Here is a 12,876-nt window from a genome sequence, read left to right as displayed (position 1 = left end):
GCTGTCCATAGCAGAGGAACCAAGGAAATGAGCTGAACCCTTGGGAAAAGAGAGTCTAGGAATGAAGAAAAGGTAACTAGAGTGTGAGGGATGTTGAGGTGGATGTGTAGAGGATTCGTATGTGGCCGTGAGTGCAAGTGAAGCACTAGAATGTTGAGGGAAAAGTAGTCCAACTCGGTCCAAGGTTTAGGGTACATACCGACTAATAAAGATGGTGACTCCACTCGCAAGCCCTCATGTCAATAGGCTGAAACTCTCCAAGTTCATAGTGGATGATTTAGAGGAACTGCTTCAAGACTATAAGATGTGTGAATGATTTGGATAGCAAGCAATTAGGAGGACAAGGATTATTGGCTAAGAGAATTTTTGTACAACATTATGAGGAATAGCCGTTGACTGATTCTAGAGTTGGATGAGAAATCTATAGATTCCTAGGAATCCCTAAAGAAGTTATTCAAAGAAGAGTTTAAATTGTTAATAGATGATAAGAAATTGTGGTTGAAGTTATGTTTTGTAATTCAGGAGATTAGTTTCTGACTATGTATGATTTGGTAGCCGGCTATTGCCGGCATTTGGTAGTCATAATCAACCCGGTACACTATTTATATGTTGTTGATTGTAGTCAGCAGATCTCTCTCTGTGTTGTCATTGTCTTTGTTGCATATTATTGGAATGGAAATAAATGCTCTATCTTTCTGGAAATTGTATTCATATTTGATGTTCTTCGTTCTGTAAGCTCTATTCTTGTTTACTCTATATGTTAATTAACATAATTATACCTGAATAAACAATGGAAAATTTACTGTATTTTTTTGTGCTGACAAACCCAAATTGAACCTAATTGCCCTTTTTTGCTGAATCTGCAAATCAAACCTGAATCTGAATTAGAATCTGATACATTACCAATTTAAGGAATATCTACACTAGGGAGTACATCAATATTAAGAACACTGCTTTTTGGTTTAAGCATCTGAAGTCTCAGAACAGAGCTGCCATTTTGGATCAACTTGATAAGTAAAAGCTGCTTTTGTTATGTAAGGTTATGACGTGTAGGCCTAAAAATGCTGAATACACAACTAAGAAATCCAGTCATCCCCTCAACGTGAGTACTAGCCACGACAATTAGTCCTTTTTGCCTCTTCCCATGAGCGGCATTCTAAAAATGAGAATTCACAAGCTGTCCAAGTCAATGAACTTCCTTTCTATCCAGAGGCTGCTGTCAGGGGCTGCACTTTTAACGATCTTGGACATGTTTCCCTAGTTGAAATCATCCACCTTATCAAATGTTTGCTTCTACCTCGGCTTGTGGCGTCTCGAAGTCTGTTTACAGTATTGCCCATATTGGGATAGAAAATGATGCTACTTTGGTGGCTTGATGATTGGCCACTCTCTAGATACCAAGTTTCTCAAGAATCGACTTGTGTGCGGCAACACTTGCAGTGAAGTCCATGGTAGTGAGGGCTAGGTTATTGCAACTCTCAGTCTGACTTTTATTCACTACATTGATTGAAATCTTAAAGCCCAAAGTGATAATATAGAAACCCATGGCATTAATAATTCTGTTGTGAAAATTACTCCCTCTGATATAGAAACCTGGATTGCTAGTATAATCAATGTTCCTCAGCAATAGAACAAGAGGAGTTTATTGAAAATCTCCTGTTTGACCCAGGCACTACTCACAAGATTAAAGAGGAATACATAGCAAGGCACCTTGTCATTCTGTGCCATTCATAGCAATTTAAAGTTAATGGAATGTGTGCTCTTATGCATGATTGTTACATCTCAATTTTCGACCCAATAAAAAATGTTCATATAGCTGTTGAGGTTCACATGAAGTCAGTTGATAGTTAAATTTGTTATAATCTTGTGAAATGGTAAGATGTTTAGTCGTTATACTTTCATATGAAGATAACATGCCCGTTTATTACTTATCATGAATTCATGGAATTGAAAAGGTGGTTAGCCGTTATGATTATTTATGATTAAATAACTTATTATGGTAATATGATTTAACTGCGGAGAATTTCCTTGTAGGAAGCACATCGAAAGGGTGGAAGCATTGTCAGAAAAGAATCGGGCACAGGAGCATCACCATCACTGGGCAAATGGGTATGAATTGTAAATCACCATGGTTGAGGACCTAGCAACTTGAACATTGGGATACAATTGATGGAACCGCATGAGCTATTAAATAAATATTTAAAACATTAATTATTTTAATTAAAAAATAATATGTATCTTAAAGGGTTTTGATTGATCTTTTCTCCATATTATTATAATATATACCTATGTACGTACACATAAGAATAAAGTGACACTATAATATTATTTTCTTTATAATAAAATGATGCCAACTCATAAGTATATCTATGTGCATGTAAATAGATATAAACCATAATTACTTTCAATTTATAACCTTCAAATCTTTTTCCATCTTTTTATTCATTTTCTTACTTGAAACCGATTGAAATACTTGGCATTTTTATTTGGCGTTCAAGAGCCAAAATATTCTTTTTATGTTACGGCTTCTTAGATGCCAAGGACCTGACTACTATTTTTTTCAAGCACCTGACTACTATTTTTTCCAAGCACTCGATTGCTATATTTTACAAGCATCCGGCTTCCATCTACCACCCAATATCTTTGCAATACCATCTGATATATCTCTACATCTATTGCCGATCTCTTTTCTGCCTTGTATAAATCTTCTTGCTGAAAACATGACATATTTTGTACTGGTATTTGGCGTCTGAAGATCATTTCAAGGAAGAGTCAAATCACAATGTCCAGCAAGACATCAGCTTTTCTTCCATATTATATCAGGTTATGTGGTAAACTGAAAACCAAGTATTGCTATACGTTTTCTTTATCAGTTGATACTTCATTTTAACTATACAACAGTAAGCTACAGTTTACAACATGATGCAAATTTTTTTACTTAACATCATAGAATTGACCTTCTCTATGTTAGTTTGTTTATGGCAAATAAAAGCCAAGAAACCATGTTATGAAATCAAGATATATTTATATGCCACTGGAATCAGAATCAAATGATATTTTCTACAAGTCTTGAAGAACACATTCTTCAAATCACAGATTGTGATAAGATGGAACATATATTATTTATGAAACAGTTGAGAATCAATAGAAAGAACTAGTTGCTTTGAGATTCAAACACCTGGGACTCACCCGACTGTATAGCCAAAGAAAAGGGTGAAGAGGTGAGAGAAAGGAATCTGTAATAACATGAAATAGAATCAGATGTGAAATAACAATGTTTATCATTTTTAAAAGGAATCATTTAATAGTTCACGCATGATCATGTTTATTATTTTCTCCTGTTGTCAGGTGGAGTGGTGTGATTAGATATCGGGATGCTCAGTGATTGACAAGGTGTTCCATGTCTATTCCGGGTAGAGAGGGCCTTTCTAATTAAATAAACTGTGGGGATAAGTTTAAGGTCTACGGTTGGGTGGTTAAGCCCCTGACAATGTTTCTCCTCTTCGCAAGATGTTAGGATGTGCATCAGATAAAGATAAGTTGAGTATTCAAACATTTATTGGTAACAGGTATTTTTACTTTTATGATATTTATACAAGTAGAAGATATGATGGATTAATTTATATCGTTGAATTCAATTAGCTCCTTTGATGTAAGCAATCTTTCTCATCAATGTAATTGGTAACCAGTTAGATTGGATTATCTTCCAACTGAATATGGATTATATCTATAGGATTGTTGTTTCAGTCTTTCATTTATAAGAATAATGATTATGATCATATCTTCTAATCTTATGTTATTGCCATAGTTAAGCAATTAGAAGACAAGGAATCATACAGTGGTATCTGAAGCCCTAAATGATACAGTAGTATTGACGCCCCAAATGATACAGTGTTATTTGATGCCCTAAATGATCCAATGGTAATTGATGCCTTAAATGATACAGTGGTATTTGATGCCCTAACTGATCCAATGGTAATTGATGCCTTAAATGATACAGTGGTATCTGAAGCCCTAAATGATGCAGTGGTATCTGAAGCTCTAAATGATACAATGGTATTGATGCCCCAAATGATAGTGGTATCTGATGCCCTAAATGATCCAATGGTAATTGATGCCCTAATTGATACAATGATATTTGATGTCCTAATTGATAAGTGGTATTTAATGGTAATCGTCATTTGATTTTGATATAGTGGTATTGGATGGTAATCGTCATTTGATCCTAAGTGGTATTTATGGACTAACCTGTGTGTTTGCAGAAGCATCCCTAGATTGATTTCAGTTATCGAATTCCATGGTATGTAAATTTTAATTTTCATAGTAAATTCATTGATGGTGTTTTCACTTGTTAGTTATGGAATTTCGTTTAACTGATTGTAACCTTGAATCTCATTCACATGAATGTAACTAATATAACTATCTTCCTATGAAAATGATGTAATAACTGTATTTCTTTGATATGTTAGTTGTTAGTTAAGACCCGAGAAAAACTGTTAGTTACAATGATGCTACACGAAGGTCTTAAGTTCATCCATCTCTCCTCAATTGGGCTGAAACCAAAGTGATGTAAGCTAATGATTGGGTCAACTTCAACAATACATGTTGGTTTGCCAATTCCACTGCAAATCTTGGTCCTTTTCCAAAGATTTGGTAACATCATCAGATTCCTTCTTTACATAACTACAGTTTCTGCCATCCCATGGGCACTCCAAATTTTTGTATAAATATTGATTTTGCTAGAACTTGATTTGATTAGTAATATGCTTGCACCCATATCGAATGTAATTCGTTCAGCTTGTTTGTGTTTACTGTATAGGGTAAACGGATAGTTATGCCATCAAGAGACTAGAATGTACACAAAACACGATAGTACTTTATTTATATTAGCAAAGTAGACAATCATGAGTACAATGATACTTTATAATTCCATTCGGATGATGTACATATATCCCTTGAAGGGGTGACTCAACCGTCATGCAATCTTTCAGACACTAACTAATCCCGTCGGCTGTAGTCTAGCTTTATTGACAACATCATCCTCCACAAAAGAAAAGTCATCTCCGGACGACAAAATAGAGACAACTAAACTACTAAGTACATCAAGAAAAAACTAAGAAGAAGAGGGGTGCATCCTTGGTAGGGTTGGTCTAGTAGATGCCTTCTATGCCCATAACTCATTCAGCTGCAACCGCAACTCATGTACTTGCTGCGTCCGGGCGTTTAGATCCACCTTGACCTGCATCTGAATTTATAAGGCTCTCTTCATCATCTCAGTTATGTTACAGGGTAAATGGATAGTTATTGCATTAAGACACTAGAATGTACACAAAACATGATAGTACTTTATTCATATAGGCAAATTAGACAATGATGAGTACAATGATACTTCATAATTCCATTCGGACAATGTACATATATATACTGAAGGGTTGATTCAACTGTCACGCAACCTTTCGGACACTAACTAATCCCGTTGGCTGTAGTATAGTTTTACCAACAACAGTTTGTTTCTGTTTTACTTTTGTAGCCTCAGGCTGTTGGTCAATTTAGGTTAAAGGATAATATGCTTTGGATCTTGCTTCTTCTTGGTAATGGCCATTGTAATCAGATTAGTTACAGTTAGCCCGCCTTTACATTATAATCAGGTTAATTAAAGCTTGAAGAAGAAATCATGTTTACTAGAAATCTTTTAATGTTCCACCGTAAAACTTGGTTCTTGTCCAAAGATTTGGCAACATCATCAGATTCCTCCTTTACATATCTGCAGTTTCTGCCATCCCATGGGCACTCTAAATTTTTGTATAAACACTGATGTTGCTAGAACTTGATTTGATTAGTAATACGCTCGCACCCATATCAAATCTAATTCTTTCAGCTTGTTTGTTTCTGTTTTACTTCTGTAGCCTCAGGCTGTTTGTCTATTGGGGTTAAAGGATAATATGCTTTGGATCTTGTTTCTTCTTGGTAATGGCCATCCTAATCAGATTAATTACAGCTAGCCTGCCTTTACATTATAATCAGATTAATTAAAGCTTGAAGAAGAAATCATTGTCACTAGAAAATTTTTGATGTACAAAATGGAATGTACATTTGTAAAAAATAGTCTGAATAATTAATAAATATATTTTAGGTTGGTTGGTTTGTATGTTCGATTTGTATTATTTATGGTGCTTCTGGTTTTTCTGCAGGAGCTGCAATGCTTCTAGCTGAGTTAGCAATGGAGGCTGGTCTGCCACCTGGTGTTCTCAATATTGTTCATGGAACACATGTAAGTGTAAAAGCTTTATATTTAACTATATATCTACAAGCATTCTTTTCAAGTTACAAATTGTGTATCTAGAATTTAGCTTAACTTGGTAGATTCAATCAGCTTGGTTACAAGTATGGGTATATTTTAGTTGCATTTTCTCATGATAAATTATTAAATAGCGCATTTTCCTGCAAACTCTTTTAGTTGTCTAAGTTCAATTTCCATAATTGTCTTCTTTAATATCTTGTGTACATAATATACAAATAATAAAATTCCAACAAAATTCTTCCTTGCCAATAGGGCTTCTGTTTTGTCCTTAACTAGTCATATAATTATATTGGCAAGCTAAGTGTATCTTTTGCTGAATCCATAGCACTGATTGATATAACTAATCACTTCTTGCAGGATGTTGTCAACCAAATTTGTGATGATCCAAATATCAAAGCTGTGTCCTTTGTTGGTTCCAATGTGGTAATATTTCATATACAGCATGTTATCATTTTTTTAAAATTTTGATACCCTGCATTGTGTGTTGACTGTATAATTGGCCAATTTTCCTTGGCTTTGGGAAAATCTTGAATTTTTCTTGTTTTGAATACCATCATCTAACATGATTCATTGTACTTGGTAATGGCTTATGCTATTTCCTTCAGGGTTTCATTTATGATAAGTTATTAACTGTGTTTCTCAATATAATGCTAATGCATAAACCTTGGAACCTATACTCAAAAAAATGTATCCATTATTATCATTTCATTGCAATTGCTCATTGTACTCTGCATCAATAAAAAAACAGTTGCATAGATGAAGGTGGTTTTTTAAACTTTCCATTCTTCATTTCATTTTGTATAATTTTCACTAAAGTTTGGTTGTTTTGATTCTGTCTCGTTCAATTATTTTGTGAAGGCTGGCATGCACATATATGCCAGGGCATCAGCTAAAGGAAAGCGTGTCCAGGTAATTCCCTATTTTTCTATTGAAGTCTGAGGTAGCACTGGTTGTGTATAAAAATTAAAAAGCAATGTGATGGTACTTTAAAAGAAGTTTGTGTTTTGGTCCAGAATAATGTGTGATTTGTTACTTGGTTCTAACTATATGGTTGTTTCTTCTTAATTAGTCTAACATGGGAGCAAAGAATCATGCAATCATCATGCCTGATGCAAATATAGATGCTACATTGAATGCACTTGTCAGTGCTGGCTTTGGTGCTGCAGGTCAGCGGTGCATGGCACTTAGCACGGCTGTATTTGTTGGAGGTTCAAAGCAGTGGTAACATTTTAAACATTTCTCATGTTTGTGATTGCAAAGGTTACAGATTTTTTATTAGTTTGTTCTTTTTCGGTTTGCTTGTACAAAAGATCACATTTGTGATGTAAGGAGCTCACATTTGAAAACTTTAGTTCTACAGATTTCACACTACATACCTTTAGTGGAAACAAACTTTGACCTCATGAGATATACATGGTTTTTTCATTTAGAATCTTCTGTAATACGGTTTCAAGCTAAACAAATGTAACCTTACTATGTAAAGGCCCTCCTCAAATCTGCTCTCAAAAAATGTTGATGAAAGCTCAAGGAATTTCATCAAACAATTCACATGCAAGGGACATATGACTGATATAGTATTTCAGCTGGCTTTAAATGACTCTTTTTTCAATTTGCATCAATGAGAATCTTGTGCTAGAAGACTCCAAATGGACTACACAATGGCCTAACATGAATGTTTTACTAATTTTGACAATATTTAGTGCATATATATGATCTAAGCATAAAAAATGAACACCTACAGCCAACTGGCATTTTTACAAACAGTTGGTATGCAAACTAACTAGCTGAAACTTATGACACCTAAAAAAGCAATACTAATAAAGGACCCTGGTTGTAGATGGCTGTAATAATTTTCTTCAATGCTGCCCCTTTTACTTTGCTTTTCCAATTTGCTTTTTTGAACTGCTTTTTCAGATCTGCTTTTTGAACTGCTTTTTCAGACTGCTTTTTCAATCTGCTTTTTCGGTTTTGCTTTTTCGGGCTGCTTTTTTGTATCTGCTTTTTCAGACTGCTATCATGTTGAATCTCAAGAGCATATCTTTCAATGGCGTCAAGATTTCCAGGTTGAAGGGATTTCGTCCTTCAAACTATTGAGACATAATCTCCAAAAAATTTTCCAATTCTTTTGATATTTCCAACTATGCTAAAAAGAAACTCTTCCCTTTCTTTTATAGTGTTCTCACAAGAGCTCAATCCTTCGTTTTCTCAATGTGGGATAAAACATCACTCCCTTTATGTAACTTATGTCTCCAATGTGTTATAAAATAAAAGGGACTCTTTTAATTTAAATATTTCTCACAAACTATAGTCTATGCATTAATAAAGTTAAATATTTAAATTTAACTTTATAAAATAGCTTTATCAATGCATAACAAATCTTATCAATGATAAACAAGTCTTCTTGCCGATTTTAAACAATTACCATCGACATACCGCTGCCACTGAATGTCTGACCATATCTGACCATATCCAAGATGACTTACTATAAATAGTAAGTATGCCCAAAGTTGCCTCAAAACTCCTTAGAAAGACCTACAACTGAAACTATCAAGGCCAAATGGCCTCTAAGTCCCTTTAATGTCCTGGTTAGCCTACAGGACCGTGGGGAAATAGGCTAACGACAACATCATTCTATGAATGCTAAAAAAGGGACATTATAGTCTGCCCTTACCAAAATTGTTTGTCCCCAAGCAATGGTCGAACAACAACCCAATCAATCCACCTGGATCCCAAATGTAATCATGAACTATACTGTTGTTAGTCAACATAGGCTCCTGCAACAACCTCTGAAAATTAACCAAGAGGAATCCATAATCAAATTGGCGAATACAACTCACCCAAACTCCAAAGTCAGGAACCCATGAGAAACAAGCTCTCGAAATATCAGAACCCAAGTAGAGTAGATAACCCGAACTGCCAACATAGTAAATACCATCAACACATCCCACTAGCCTATGTGGAATGTACAATACAATTTTGCAACAACGATGAATACTCCCACATGAAACTGCACCAAATACAGAGAATCCACACACTCCACACCCACTGCAATTAACACAACTCTGCAGATCACCGGTCATTGTCTCATAACCATAACACCCATGCACTGCTGATGGTGAATAGTCATTACACGGTAGATAGCAAAAACGAGAGCCCAGACCAAACCTGTCTGCCATCAACTCCTCAACACATGGATCAAAAGAAAACCGATGAACATATCCTACACTATAATGCCGGTAAAAAGAACCAATCCTAGTCAAAGACTCATCCTGCCGACGTGATACAACCAACTGTGACTAATCATCAGCTAAGTCAGAGGATGATATAGCCAAGAGTGTAGAATCAACAACAACATCACTAGTCTCTGTGCCCTCCAAGTCAAACATATCACAATGCTCAGCTGCAGCGCCCAACTCAGTTGAACCTGTCTCCAATGAAAACGGACCAAATATGCCAATACTAGTGTCGTGGACAGATATATCCTCATCTCCACTACCTCTATCAACCTCGACCATGGACATCCACGGATCACCAGATACCATAGCTTGTGACTGTACAAAATCTGGTAAAGACTGCAGTCGCTCTAACTCCATGGTCACCTTAGCCAAATGAAACTGTGACTCCTCGAAAGCCAATTGTGTACTCTCAAGAATCTCAGAAGTCACCTCGAGCTGTTGAGTAAGCTCACTCACCTCATCTTCCTTGGCTAATAATGCTTCGTATGCTGTACTCCCCCACTCCATAAGATAATCTCTGTCGGCTACCAACTGCATATAATTCTGTCTCAGAATCCGAATAGCCTCCCATAAAGAGTGGATCTCTATCAAGGAAAGATAACTGCCTCCCTGCTCATCCCTAGTAGGAAAACCCCATCCATAAACTGCTAACAATTGACGAGCAACGTTGAAATGTTGACAAGCGATAGAAATGTCTCGCTCACTAACTCTCAACTGACTAGACACATGATGGCATTGGCTAGACTGTCTCCTACAAACCTCCTCTGATGCACTGTCTAAAGGAGTATCCTCAAAGTTACTGGTCTCTAGAGTATTTCCATCCATATCCTGTGAATCAACTCCAAAGCTCATATCAACATACAGAGTATCAAAAACTGTAGCACTGCTATCCAACTCCTCTGTACCAAAAGAAACTGCCAAGGAAACTAAGTCTTCAAAACTGCCCACTGCATCCTCCTGGATGTCATCAATGCCAATATGATCTTGGGACTCATTTGTACACACTGCCAAGTATGAAAGATCATCAACACGTTCCAGCAAGAATGGTCGACTGGATATATGAACAAAACCCAACACCGGTGTATAAAAACTAATACCAACATCAGACAAGCTGTTGGCACAAGAAAAGACAACACCGTGCAATCTGCTAATCAAATCCATGATCGCACCCAAACAATCATTGCTACCAAAAAGTGTTAAAGATCTCCAGTCAACTGAATCCCAAACGACAATATAACAATCTCGAGTCCATATCCGTAAACTAGAATCAGTTGGTAACTCAAGCAAACTCCTCACTTGAGTAATATGACCAATACCAACTAACTCCACATACCTGTCTGACATTGTCCCTACCTGTCTGACATTGTCCCTGTATCCTAGATGTGAATGCAAGATGAACTCACAACATTATCAACGACCACAGATGATTTACGTGCCGCAGAAAGCTGAGTATCAAGAGTGCAAGATGAAACTAAACTCAACTCCATGCCATGCTTATCCCCATGTCTCCCAATCTTGTAATGCCAATGGAGTATTCACCAAAGAAGCTCGAGTGTCCTCAAGCTCGCGAGAAAACCTGTCAACTTCCTCCTCCCTCCTCAAGGCATTTGAATAGTCTCCGACAAGGCTAAGAAGATGGTCACGATCTGATAGAAGATGTAAATAACTCAACTTCATCATTCCCATTCCTTCCTTAATCGCCTGTAAGTCAACACAATAAGAACTTGTTGTGACTCCTTTCTGTGTCTCCTTCAGCTGGCTGGACAAATCATGCGGAGTTCTACTAGCCTCAACCTCATGTGACGAAGCATCTAACTGTGCTCGGTACTCTTTCTCAGCAAAGTCATGAATGCTCACTTTCTGATCAACTATACTATCCTCAAACATGACAGTATCCTCAACTGCAGTAATTTCATCCAGCCCAACTGTACTGGAATCACTATCTGTGTCAATCACGCAATCTGGTGTATTTGTAATATCACCTTCTGATGCAACTGGCTCAACCTGCACAACATCTTTAACCCCTTCTGCCTGTGAAGATGATGCAGATAAACCATTACTTGAAGATGTGCTAATGTCTCCCTATATCGAATTTGCATGTCTGTTAAACTCCTCATAAGAGTTTCTACCTGTCATAGGGAAGGTACGATCCTTAGGCCTATCAATCAGGGTCTTTAACCACGTATATGCCATAGGCGACAAATTCCTCTCTTTTGTCCAAACATACCATAAGTCTTCTACCAAAAGTTTAGAAATTTCATCCTCCCCCTCAAACAAGATTGTGAACATGATGGAGTGCATAGTTGGAAAACTCGCCAAATGCAAAAACTCGCCAAGTCCCCCAAAAGTTTAATTGGGAAAAACTCGGCGATTTAAAAAAAAACTCGGGAAAAACTCGGGAACTTAAAAAACCGCTGAAATTTAATTAAAAATACATTTATTTTGCAAAATTTAATGAGAAGATGCATCTAATAAGTTAATTAAAGACAATACAAAAGAAAGAAACGAAGTTTAGATATATATAAATGCATAATGCGTACAAAATTGCATTCTCATGCAGAATGCTCATGGTAGGAAGCAAAATAGTAAATTACTAAATAGTTTCAATCTGTCAAACTAGAAGTAAATACTAAAAGTCTAAATACATCAATACAATGTGACAATGTCAATCACATCTTCCTCTTTCCACTTGCACTAGCAGGAAAGCGAGGGGGTCTAGTCCTAGAAGAAGTGCCTCGCACTGGGATAGGGCGTGAGCTGCGTGACTGTGAAGTCTATGGCTGTGCCCCCTCGCTCGAAGTCCCTACTGACTGGCTCGGCGTCCTAGAAGAGGATGCATCTTCTCCTAATGGTAATGCCTGATCCTCGCTTGAATCATCATCATCCTCGTCCTCATCCTCAATGTCATCCATAGTGAACTGAAAATCAGTGTTAGCCTCCCCCTCCATGGCCTGCCTCTCCAAATCAGCGATCTCATCTGGTGTAAACAATGGACTTGGCTCCTGTGCTGTCCAATCAGAATAAGGATCTATCTCATTTAGATCAAGCGGACCAGGTAGTTCTAAGAGTTGTGCCTTTTTTATGCGCAACTTAAGATTATAGTGCACATAAACAAGGTCATTAAGCCGTTTTTGAGTCAATCTGTTTCTTTTCTTTGTATGGATGGACGCAAATAAGCTCCAATTGCGCTCACAATGGGATGAGCTACAAGGTTGGGATAGGACTCTGAGAGCAAATTTCCTTAAATTGGGGGTATTGCCTCCCCAACTTGCCCACCAAGCATCTGCAAAACAAAATTAAAAAAGTTATAAAGCAATTAAAAAAAAAATCAGAAGCACA

At 36.8% G+C, this 12,876-nt stretch overlaps 1 protein-coding gene across 2 annotated transcripts in view; it reads left to right on the top strand.

The window, feature by feature from the left end:
• The window catches only part of ALDH6B2 (aldehyde dehydrogenase 6B2), a 149,731-nt gene that overhangs the window by 116,467 nt on the left and 20,388 nt on the right, over window positions 1–12,876 (top strand). The window contains exons 8-12 of one of the 2 annotated variants that reach the window (XM_089819010.1): window positions 2,035–2,109; window positions 6,192–6,271; window positions 6,659–6,724; window positions 7,160–7,210; window positions 7,371–7,522. In XM_089819010.1, the coding sequence (XP_089675136.1) occupies window positions 2,035–2,109; window positions 6,192–6,271; window positions 6,659–6,724; window positions 7,160–7,210; window positions 7,371–7,522 (424 nt within the window). The remainder of the gene's footprint in view (window positions 1–2,034; window positions 2,110–6,191; window positions 6,272–6,658; window positions 6,725–7,159; window positions 7,211–7,370; window positions 7,523–12,876) is intronic. The other variant, XM_089819011.1, reaches the window with a different exon arrangement.

This window comes from Cupressus sempervirens, chromosome 3 (assembly GCF_028749045.1).
Source record: "Cupressus sempervirens isolate cs-2001-9-10 chromosome 3, ASM2874904v1, whole genome shotgun sequence".
Taxonomy (NCBI): domain Eukaryota; kingdom Viridiplantae; phylum Streptophyta; class Pinopsida; order Cupressales; family Cupressaceae; genus Cupressus; species Cupressus sempervirens.
This window is presented reverse-complemented; position numbering and strand designations above follow the sequence as displayed.